The sequence below is a fragment of the Salvia splendens genome, chromosome 11 (genome assembly GCF_004379255.2).
Source record: "Salvia splendens isolate huo1 chromosome 11, SspV2, whole genome shotgun sequence".
Taxonomy (NCBI): domain Eukaryota; kingdom Viridiplantae; phylum Streptophyta; class Magnoliopsida; order Lamiales; family Lamiaceae; genus Salvia; species Salvia splendens.
This window is the reverse complement of record NC_056042.1, coordinates 34324216-34336963: the sequence shown is the minus strand read 5'-3', so window position 1 is coordinate 34336963 and position 12748 is coordinate 34324216. Positions and strand designations below refer to the sequence as shown.

General features: G+C 36.1%; 1 protein-coding gene across 1 annotated transcript; it reads left to right on the top strand.

Moving 5' to 3' along the window:
• The first annotated feature begins 4932 nt into the window (after positions 1 to 4932).
• On the top strand, positions 4933 to 7122 carry LOC121753763 (protein DETOXIFICATION 48-like). The gene is made up of 2 exons (XM_042149013.1): positions 4933 to 5114; positions 5210 to 7122. The coding sequence occupies exons 1-2, from the start codon at positions 4974 to 4976 to the stop codon at positions 6695 to 6697; spliced, it is 1629 nt and encodes a 542-aa protein (XP_042004947.1). The 5' UTR covers positions 4933 to 4973; the 3' UTR covers positions 6698 to 7122.
• Positions 7123 to 12748: the final 5626 nt, after the last annotated feature.

Here is a 12748-nt window from a genome sequence, read left to right as displayed (position 1 = left end):
GTTGGTGGCTGCAAATCCACCAACTGCGCGTCGCCTAATCGAATACGAGCTTCCATACCCTTGTCTTCAGAAAGCATGGAGCTAAATTTTTGTGAAAATTCTACCTTTTCAGCATTCCTTTAGCTAGCTTTGGAATAAATTCTTATGCTTATTGCATTATCAGTATCTGAAAAAAGGGTATTTTGCCTCCTTCTGATTCTTTGTTACATACTATACACAAAAAACATTGACCATCCTTTTGTTTTAGGACATTACCAATTTCCAAAGTTTCCATATTCATGAACAAAAAAATATGTTTTTTACTTTTTTTATTTTTTTATTTTTGGCATTTGGCATTCGGAAAAAATCACCTAATGCATTTGGTCATACATCTCCTACGTACTAGTAGAGTTGTTAAAAGCACGTGCATGTGGCTCTCGTTCGGAATCACACCTAGGTGGTTGCGCAAGAAAAGTGACTTCAGTTTGAAACTATAGAGTTAAAATCATGTTTTGTTTATTTATCTTTCTGGTCAAATATGACACCTGTGAGTGTGGCCCGTATTTTTACCTCATCGCCCTAATGCGCCAGACGCTCTTGAATACGAGAAGGGATCATGAGGAGGCCAGACATCAACAGTTGATACTTGTTGCCTTTATTGACATACATTGCTTCACTAGGTGGTGGAATTTCCAATTATTCTTACACTGTATATTGATGTTTTGTTTAGTGAAACAATGCATATTGTGATGCTTAAATTCCTCAGGCACTCTGCTAAAGAATATAATAGTGGGTGCATATCAATTTATTTGGTGGACTCAAGAGAGACACCCTTCTTCTTTTTATTATACAGAATTTTGTCTATTTTTAAAAACTAAAATCAAAGGTTAAGAGCCATTTGGTGAACCCCACTTACCATTTTTATTACACCAAATTCCCTGTCTCTCTTACTTCACAAAAAAGGTGAAAAAATGTCCACTTTTGGGATGTTTCAATAGTAGTAGAGAGTGAGTATTTTCTAACTCTAAAGGTTTCAAGTTTTAACTTTGTTAATGACTTCTCTAAGGAGTCTAAGTCTGATTTGCACATTTATCGTTATTTAGTGCGATTTGCAGTTTATTGAGGTTTATATCCAGTGTGGTTTGAAGGCTATAAACATGGGTTTATCCGGTGCTTGGACACATAATGGTCCAAACACACATTAGTCATGCGCAAATTCTAAAAAAAAATTATTCAATGTGATTTGCAGACTATTGCACATGAACAAAGGTCATATGGTCTTATTGTGGCTATAATATGAGCCATTGACATTTAGTGATGACCCGTCAAACAACGGTACCTCCACGAAAAAGTGAATCATTTGCCAACCGTAGAAAAATCATTATCCATTACAATTTGTAGTCTATCGTTGTACTGCATAGCACATGAACAAAAGTCATATGGTCTCGTTGGAGCTATAATATTTGTCACTAACATTAATGTTGGCCCATCACATAACGATAAGCCCCTGAATAAAAGAAAATCACGCATCACCCTCTCACATGAAAAACGTTATCCAATACGATTCGACGTTGCTAGACACAAACAAAGGTTCATACAAGTCTTGGTCCGTCACACAACGATAACAACCCAGCAAACCAGCCCCGTTATCCAATGCGATTTGCAGGCTATTGTACACGAACAAAAATACCGTGACATGGCATCACTACACATACATATATACATGTGGTAGTTTTTCCGGGTGGAGATCTTTTTTGTGCAGGGAAAAAAGATCAAGCTGGAAACACGAGGCCAGGGATGTTTCGAGATGATAATAATTCCATCCAAAATAAATAAAAATAAGAATAAAAAAAATTATTACTGAAAATTTGCATGTTGTAATTTAGTTCTCAGAGTCTGAGAGTGGTGCGTGTGAATTAATAGAACAGAGCGATTATTATAAAGTGCATGTCGCCAGAGTGTGACAGAGAGGGCAGAGGGTGCCCCCACTTTTAGGCATTTTTTGTTGTTTTTGGTGTGTTTTTAAATGGATATATCTAATTTTATTTGATTGGGATTTTGGACTTACCAATTTCATTTGAGATTCTGTTTCCTCTCAACCAGTCTTGCCGGTTAATATTCACACACCCAATTTTTTCAATTTTTTTATTATTTAAATAAATCATACTATATCATAATCATAGTGGTCCCTTTCCCCCACCCCATAACTTGCTCATCCATATTAATTAATTTCATTTTTATTGCAAACCCCCTTTTTGTTTATTTTTGGAAGCATTTGATATCCATGGGCTTCTCCCCAATACTAGGAATTCAATTCATATAATCTAATTAGATGTTAAGACATCCTTGTTGATTGAGATTGGTTGTTCCGTCTTAGGTGGGTAATCATCATGTCCCTCATTTTCCATGCGATGATTATAGCATGCACGTCAGCCAAATCTGGTTAAATTCGGGTTTCGCACATTACTAAAAGATTATGCATATGTAAAATTATGTGCTTTTAGTCGATTCTGACTTTGAGATCACAATCATGTATTTATTTACTCTTAGTCCATTCAGACTTTACCATTTAGCAGATAACATTTAAATACATATTTTCTTAGTCAATCTCGTAGCTACTACCGATGTACTCCCTCCGTCCCGGACTACTTGCACTTATTTCATTTCTGGGCGTCCCAAGTTATTTGCACTCTTTCCATTTTTAGTAAAAATTATCACCTACAGCCGCAATTGTTGACTTTGCTATACACTTATTCCTTAATCTCCGTGCCGAAAAGGAAATGTGCGAGTAGTCCGGGACGGAGGGAGTAATTTCTTAGTCAATCTCGTAGCTACTACCGATGTACATATTTCTACGATGTCAGCTTAAAACCGATTTCTATCATAAAAGGGCATGATATTTAATTATGTATATGGATTCATCTACAAATTATATAGACATATATAAAAGAGAAGTTAATTAGATGAGAAAAACACAGCCAGAAATGAGATGGGACCTCATAGTGATTTATGGATGAAGTTGTGCCTCTCAAATTGGGCAAAGTAGCTAAGAGCATCGGTAACGCTAGGGGCCGGGCCGCAAATCGCGAGTCCCGGCCCGTCCCATGCGTTACACGGAGGCGAGTCACGGCCCAGGCCGCTCCCGGGGCCGCGTTCCCGGCCTGGTGAGCATCCCGCGGCCCGGCCCGGCCTAGGGTTACACGGTGCGGGACGGGCCGCAAACCCCCAAAATGTATTTTTTTTTTATTTTTTTGTCCATTTATACCCATTTCTTCAATATTCTTCCACCAATTTCTCCATTTCTATCCTCTAAATTATTTCAATATTTTTTCTAGGACGAGTAATTTTTATTTTTTAGGATTTAATATTTTTTTTTTAGGATTTGTAATTTTTTTTCTCTAGGATTGTATTTTTTTTCTAGGATTTGTAATTTTCTTTTTTCGACTGAACAATGTATTTTCCCGGTTTGAATTGTTCAACGTATTGCATTTACGAATAAAATAGGTTGAAGTTGTGAATAGTGTCATTTATTAGTTGCGGCCCGGGCCGCAACCTGCAGGGTTACAGCAGTTGGGGTCTGGGCCGCAACTGTAGAGGAATGATGACGTGGAGGGGACTTGGGGCCGGAAATGGGGACGGGGTTAATGATGCCCTAAGGTGTGTTTGGCTGTGAGAAACCGGCCATGGACAGCTCCGACTGCGGTACATCACATGGACTGTGAAGAAAAAACGTAACACCCCTCCCACTATGTGTGTTTTTTTGTTTGTAAATGGATAAATTAAATTTTCACAATAGTCAATTATCCACAACTCATTAATTATCTAATATCCACAATTCATTGCTCATTTATCCATAGCCCGCTTCTCCATTGCGAATCAACACATTTTACGTTGAAGACATTTCATAATCTACTTAACAACATTTCTTTAAAACTGAAATCAATTTACAAAAACTTAACAAATTTCTAAAAATAGTAATCTTACAACAAAGAAGAATAACATAGATATAGAAATGAAGTAGTCATTTGATTAAAGTAGCAACATGGAATAAATTCATAAATTTATAATTTTAATTGAAAATTACTTACTGAATACTCTTGAAAAACCCGAAGACCTCATCACATAGCTCGCTTGCCCTGTCAATAGCTCATTTATCCAATATCCATAACAAAAAGTAAAGGGAGAGAGACGAAAAGAAGGAACAAAAGACAAGGAAAGTCATTTTCGTCAGTAGCTACGACTCAACTCGCCTCTAAATTAAAAATTCTGGATAAGCCACATATTGATGCTATGTCACTTCAACACAACTAGCTATAGTGAGGGAATTGAATTTGGATTACTTGTCAATCCCATTCACCCTTTTCCACTTAGCATTAAAGATAATATATCTTTTTATTCTCCATGTTTTTCTTTCTTATCTTTAGTGAGAGAGGCGATTAAGCTACAGAAATCCCACCATACACCATAAATACCCAAAAGAGGAGAAAGATTACCTAAAAACTAATTCTTGGCTCAAAACAATGCCGTTTCCACCAATCATATTCATGCATTATTTAATTAATCTACTTAGCTATAATAGTGATAATTTTGAGCATTTCCTCACTAACAGACGTCAATTTTTTATTTCACCACAAACACCATGAAAATTTTTATTGTCAATTTTTTTTATTTTTTGTACGATGAAAAAAGTAATGAAAAGTGGAGATAGCCACCCCCAAAAAAACATATTGTAGCTAAGTGGCTTTTTCATAGCATTCTTCATTTTCCAACACGTATCATAAGCATATCGATTCTTGTTTATGTATATATAGACAATGAATGTTTGCATTCCCCCCATCAAGTTTTGCAAAAACCAAACATCCTACACCAACCCAAAAAATTTGTCCATTTTTTTATTTGCTTCAACTATAGTCCCCCTCCCAAACTTTAGCACTATATCATTTTGTAGTGAAGAAAATAAACAACAAAAAAAAGAAGAAAAAAAAGAAGAAGGTATGTGCAATCCCAAGCCCTCTTCCCCTTCCTCCTTCCTCTCTCCCTCCAATAAAAACCACTTCATAAACCCCATCAAGACCATGGATGCTGATTATTCCAATGCTGACGACGACCTTCTTCGATGGCCTAGCATGTCTGAGGTACATTCAAAATCAAAAAGAAAAAAGAAAAAAGAAAATTCATAACACATGTCACACACCATGATCATAAAATAATGTTTTTTGATGAAAATTAGGTACTTGAAGAAATGAAGGAGATAGGCAAAATCTCATGCCCCACAGCCATGACAGGGCTAATCCTCTACTCAAGGGCCATGATCTCAATGCTCTTCCTGGGCTACATCGGCGAGCTGGAGCTCGCCGGGGGCTCCCTGTCCATCGGAGTAGCCAACATCACCGGCTACTCCGTCATCTCTGGTCTAGCGATGGGTATGGAGCCCATCGCCAGCCAAGCGTGCGGTGCGAAGCAGATGAAGGTCCTGGGCCTGACTCTCCACCGCACCATCCTCCTCCTCCTTGCCGCCGCGGTCCCCATCACAGTGATGTGGCTCAACATGAGGACCATTCTACTTTGGTGCAACCAGGATGAGGAGATATCGTCCGTGGCTCACACATTCATCGTCTACGCAATCCCCGACCTCTTTTTCCTCGCGTTTCTCCACCCTCTCCGGATCTATCTCCGGTGCCAGGGTATCACATTGCCTGTCAGCTATTGTTCGTTTGCTTCTGTTTTCTTCCACGTCCCTCTGAACTACCTCCTGGTCGAGTATTTCTCGATGGGGGTGGCCGGAGTGGCGCTGGCGATGGCGCTCACCAATCTCAACCTCGTGGTTTTGCTCTGCGCCTATGTTTACTTTTCCGGCGTTTACGAGGATTCCTGGGTGGGCCCCAGCCGGGACTGCTTGCGCGGCTGGTCGGCGCTGGTGGGGCTGGCCGTGCCGACGTGTGTGTCTGTGTGTTTGGAGTGGTGGTGGTACGAGCTCATGATAATTCTATGTGGTTTGCTGCCGAATCCGAAGGCGACGATTGCTTCCATGGGGATTTTGATACAGACGACATCTTTGATTTATGTTTTTCCTTCTTCGTTGAGCCTCGGGGTTTCGATTCGAGTCGGGAACGAGCTCGGGGCCGGGCGGCCGGCGCGGGCCAGGCTCGCGGCGGCGGTGGCCCTTCTCTGCGCTGCGGCGATGGGGGTGGCGGCGATGGTTTTCGCGATTTTGATGAGGGGAAAATGGGGGAGGCTTTTCACGAACGACGCCGGAATTTTGGAGCTGACGGCGGCGGCATTGCCGATCGCCGGGATTTGCGAGCTTGGGAACTGCCCACAGACGACCGGCTGCGGCGTGCTGCGCGGCAGCGCGCGGCCGACGGTTGGGGCGAATATCAATTTGGGCTCGTTTTACCTGGTCGGGATGCCGGCGGCGTTCGTGATGGGGTTCTGGCTCCGCCGTGGTTTCCCGGGGCTGTGGCTCGGGCTGCTCGCGGCGCAGGCCTCGTGCGCCGTGCTGATGCTGGTCGTGCTCGGGCGCACAGACTGGAGGGCGCAGGTTGCGAGGGCGGAAGCCCTCGCTGCCTCCACCTCTGCCACCGCCGCCGCGCAAAATAACATTCTGCCGGTCTGCGCGGCAGAGCTGGCGGTGATTAGTGTTTGCGGAAATGATCATACCGCCGCCGCGGCGGTTGAAACGGATCCGCTCATCATAAATACACAAACATTGCATTGAATTAATTTAGGGTAGGTTCATTTTTTTTGGTTTTGGGTTTTATTAGAGGTACGTCATGATGAGGAGAGTGGGAAAAAAATCTTGGGTTTTTTTTTTTTTTTTTTTTTTTTTTGGAAAAAAATCTTGGGTTGGAGTTGGTTGTACTTAGTGGTGGATCCAGGTGGGGTCGGGTGAACCGACCCACTTGCCGGCTCGGAGAATTCCGGCCTTTCGAGCTGTCGCGCTGTCTCTACCTTCAGGTGTTGGGGACTACCTTGTTTATTGTGTCTGACCATACGGATTCTATTTACTGAATTCGTTGTTGATTGTATTTACTAGCGTTCTCAATTTGTACCGTTTCACATTGTAGAGATGTTTTATTTCCATATTCCTTCACTTTTATTTAACATATATTAAATGATCTTTGAAGACATGTGTACTTTCCTTTTTTAATTATCTTAAAGTTTTTTTGTAATAATTAATACTTTTTTTCTATTATTAGTAGAGTGTATATCATTTTAGACTGTCAGATTATAAGCGACTTGTTTTAACCAACTTTTTTTATATAGAGAAAGTTGCTCAAGTTTATTTGACTTTATTATTTTTCATAAAAAACACAATTTTCTTAATATGCGAGTTCGAAATAAAGATGTCAATATTATATAGGTTATGCATACGTGTGTGCGTGTGTTTTTGTGTATGTTGATGAAGTGTAAATAGTCTTATATTGCATGCTTGGTGGGATTTTAGTGTCAGAAAATTAGAGAAAAAATGTTAAGCTGTCGGTTATTTTAAGGGCTTGGAAAGAGGAATGATGTACCTGTCTAAAATGGAATGTTACAATATTTATTCCCCTTTCTCCCCAATAATTCCATCATTTATTACACTACCAACCCCAAACATATCATTTTTATTCAAACTACATAGGGTTCTTTTATTAGTTTAATGTTGTCGTATCATAACATTCAATTTCACCACTTTATTATATATAAATAAATGAACAAATGGGATATAATCATATAATGTTATGTATGGACTATATACATTAACATCGGATCCAGATGGGATCGGGGTCGATCAACCCCACTATCATTGGTATTCTTCAAGTTTGAGGTTCACTTTTGTTCTTCGTCTGTCGTCTACTGTTAGCAACTATTGATGAACCACATTTGTCTTCCAGCCTCATAAATATATGTATGGTTAATAATAATAATAATAATAATAATAATAATAATAATAATTTTTGAATGAAGTGATTGAATGGTGAGGCCCAAGCTCATTGACTCTCATGTAGTCTATGTAAATCGAACAAATATTTTTGTGGTACATTTTGTGGGACTCAGTTTTAGTATGATAAGAATAAGTACTGTACATATATAAAAAATATGAATATAGTACATAATATAAAAAGGTGACCTTTATCATGAAAATAATTGATGTCTTTTGCTCTTTTCCATTTTATGGTGGTTTAATTACAAATTTCTTCTATGACATTTTTGGCATAGAATATGTGCATCTTTTTTTGTACAAATCTGACTCATTTTTTAGAGAAGCTCACTTGAAAAGAAGTCACTACTTTTCTGACCAAAATAATAAAAAAGAAAAAAAACAGAAAAACAGAAAATGCAAAAAATAAAAGTAAATTGGTTGTTAATGATGTGGACATATTTCTTTTTCATTATTTATAATTCTTTTACTAATTGGAAGCTTTAACTTTAATATCTTTTTAATCCAATATTCTCAAATTAGAGAAATGTTTGCTCTTTCCTTGAGGATATTTCTAATTTAGGGAAAAGGTGAATAACCAAAAGCTGTGGGTTTATTCTTTATGTTTGATCATATATGTCGGTGTTTAATTTCTTTTTATTCAAGTTGATGAATGAAGATAATGTAATCTAATTAGATGATTTTCATGAATATATGTATGTGTCAATTGCATAAAAGTTCTTTTTAAGAGATTAAGTTATACATTTATTTACTCGGGAATTTATTATTTATGTTTTAGGATTTGATGCTTTTCTAAATTAAATTATTTTTCTTAACCAAATTAAACTTGTTTATACTTACATGCCGCTAGCAATAACTAATGCTAGCAGTTTGGTTTCAGTAGCATCAACATAGCAAAAAAAGCAAATATAATTTTCAACAATCTAACAAATTCGAAAGTAGAAAAAGGAACAAGATATATTTACAGGGGGCAAAGGTATGCATATAAATAAGTGTGGTCCATCGCCCCCCAATATTTTTCAAAAATAGTATACCTAGTTTGTTTAATACTCATAAATTAATTATAATTAAAAAAATAAAGTATTCTATATCATATTTAATCATATTTTATTCTAAAATTTATACTTCTTGCTCCTTGAACATATGTTACTTAACTTGGTCCCTCCCCTCAACAAATATTTCTAGCTTCGTCACTATATAGGTAATTCATATACTCTCTCTCTCTATCTGTGTTTGAAAAAATGTCTCTTTTTCCTATTTCTATATGTCCGCAATTTAAAATTTTATGTAATTTTTTTCCATTTTCGGTAAGTGGACCCCACACACCATTCAATCATCGCCCACGTTTCATTATAAAATTAACACTAACTCACTCCACCACTTTCCTTCATAAGTAGAATGTGATTTTAATACAACATGTACTATTACTACTCTCTCTACAAATATACATCCAGCACATTGTACGTATATATATAGACACAACACAACACAACACAACACAATAATGATGATGAAATGATTAATTTAGAAAAATGCATGGATACATAATTGAAAACGTGTTTACACAAAAATCAAACATCACAAATAAAACAGATAATGTACATGTGAAATAGGGAGTAGTACTAGTATATATATCTAGTTGAGATAATGATATATTCATATAAGTACACTAAGTGCAAGCAAAAGCAATGAAGAGTTGAGGAAGGTGCATGTATCTATAGACTTTATATATATATATGTACTTATATGAGTCCAAAATTCCCAACAGAGCATGCATGCAGTGAGAAGTGATGTAATTGGTAGAGTGTTTCTTCTTCTTTGAGAGAGAAAGAGAAAGAGAGAGGGGGGGCCTGTTTGCTACTGATGAAACAAAATCCAGCTATAATTACGCCTGTTTTATTTTCAGCTGACAAAAATTTCACCAGTGCCTCTGCACACCAGTTTCCGGCCCCCACACCCCTCTCTCTCTCTCTCTCTCTCTCTCTCTCTCTCTCTCTCTCTCTCTCTCATCCTCTTTCCAAATTAATATCTACATGTCTAATTAAGTTAAGTGTATGCTTCTTTAGGTTAAACATTGGTAATAATGTTGTAACTACTCCTATAATTGATGTAATTAAAAAAATGGATCAACATATTCAAATTAGTGGGGATTCACTTGATTCATCAAGGCTATAAATAGGTAAATTAAACGAGCAAAAATGTAATGCGCTTATTCATTCAAGTAATTATGATGCAAGAAAGAGAAGTTAATCAAACCCTAATAAAGTTCCCATCTCAAAAGTTAAATGTGTGCTACTTTGGTGGAACATTAGTAATAATGTTGTGGTTATAACTTTGGTTTGAAGTATTGTAGTATTAAGAGATTAAGCAAATAGTGGCCCGAATTTAAAGTTCGGATATACTAATAAATTTGGCACAAAGTCGGTCACTCGGTATGGAATATTGTCATAGTTATTTTCTTTATGAACATAAGACAATGTTTAATTCTTAGATGACAACTTCCATGTATGATTTTCAGACTATTATATCAAATTTAATTTTACTAAAATTTTATATTGTGATATAATTACGAACTAATCCAAAATTCATGATTTTTCTTGTTGATTTTAAAGTTACATGCTAGACCTACATGTGGTCAAACTTCATATTTTTTCAACAATTAGACATTCATCAATGAACCGATTTTTATTTATTACCTGATTTTTCTTAATTATAGTGTAGTGTATCGTCATGCAAACTCAAGATGTCTAACTCATATACTACAAAACTTTAACCTTTTTCAAGTTGGACAAAAGGGGGTAGGCAACATTAAGTACATGCTTCAATATCATGAAAAAGAAATACAAAAGTATATTATCCCCTTTAACTTAATTCCACTATTGTAAGGGTGATAGATAACTAAATTTAATAAAAGAAAAGGACAAAGGAAAAGATAGTGAATAGATTGGCATATTATTATATGGTACAAATCTTATAATGCATGAGACTATAACGTAGAAATGGTAGCAAGTATTCTTCTTCGATAGGTGGGAATCTCCCTACCTAGCTGAGGGATATATATATTTATAAAAAAAATATACTCCATCTATCAAATTTTTCACTTCATATAACAAAGCTCAATATCAAATAATTTCGTGCCATATGCCATGGAAATTATTATTATTATAATATTATATTTTTATGTATGTTACTGGAAGATGAACTGCCACGTGTCCTCACTCAACTATAGTTGCTTTTCTTAAATCGGCAAGCCTACTAATAATATGATCCTTATGTTAACCAATGAATAATAATAGAACAAACCCCCACCAAGAGTAGAACTAAATAATAATAAAGATAATAATGATTATTATTATTATTACTATTGTTAATTTAGTATTACAACAATAATTACTTTTCTTAAATTGGCAAGCCTATTAATAATATGATTATTATGTTAACCATTAATAGTAATAGAAACAACTATCCCACCAAGACTATTACAAAATAATGAAAATAATGGTAGTTATTACTATTATTCTAGAATTATAATAAAAAATAAATTAAAAAAATGGAACTATAGTGCACTAGAAAAGGTACTACAAAGAAAAGCAAGATACTAAATATCTTCCATTGGTGCATGAAAATGGTAGTGTATGACCCATTCACATTCAATTAATAGATAAAAAAAAGTGTGGGAATAGAATAATTTATTTATACACATACTATAATATTAGTCAAGCAATTCCATTGAGGGACTTTTAAGTCGGCAAATGACATGTCTAATTTCGGCTATTTGGGATCTCAAGCTTAGTTCCATACATTATGTTTACTAAAGAGGTGTACTTCCTCGTCCCATACGTTATTTAAGGCATTTTTTTAACTGACTTTAAAAAATACGTAATAATAAATAATTAAAGTAAAAAGAAGATAATGTAGATAAGACTCTTCTCGATATTATTATTTTTCTTACTTTACTCTTTTATCACCTTAACTATTTCTTATATTTTTTCAAAATGACTGTGAAAAGAAATGCCTCAAGTAGCATGAAACCGACCAAGTATAATATTCATAATTAAGTAAACCAAATAAAAATATTTGCCTAGTGACTAATTAAATACCTAAGATCATGTAATAGTAGTTATTCTAGAATACATCTCATTAACACATAAGATCATGTAGAGTAAATCGAGCCATATCACGTTTCTAGGTGTGCTCGAATTATTGACCTTTCTTCTCATTGGATGAGAGATGAACTAACGAATAATTGATGCTTAAATTTTGAAAAGTGGTAACGTTGAATTCAATTTCTAATGAGCTTAATTCTGTAACATTTAAGTTCATTAATATTGATTTACCTAACTTAATAATTTATATATTGAACTATCATTGATGATCCATAGTCCATACCAAATCCATCTCCATTAGGGGTGACAAATCGTGCGTGTCGGGTCGTTATCATGTCGACACGATAACGATACGAATACGATAACAGCAAACACGAAAACGACCTGCTAAGAAAACTCCAAACACGAACACGAACACGACCCGCTACCCTCAGACACGAACACGACACGAACACATTACCGACAAGAACCACTTCGGGTCAATACGACACGATAACAACACATATTGGAAAGTGATTAAATATTTAAATGATTTAAATGAGATATGACCATATGAGACTATGAGTCAATTTAATAAATATTGAAAATTGAAAATAATAAGAATTAATAATATTAAAATATTATTTGTTAACGGATAACACGAACACGTATTGTTAACGGATAACACGAACCCGACACGAACACGACACGAAATTTTCGTGTCCTTAATGGGTCGACCCGATAAGGACACGAACCCAAT

Bases quoted from the DNA above. Each gene is read 5' to 3' on its own strand.
- LOC121753763 (XM_042149013.1), top strand. From the start codon at position 4,974: ATGTGCAATCCCAAGCCCTCTTCCCCTTCCTCCTTCCTCTCTCCCTCC. The intron at 5,115-5,209 runs GTACATTCAAAA...GATGAAAATTAG, and splicing joins GATGGCCTAGCATGTCTGAG to GTACTTGAAGAAATGAAGGA.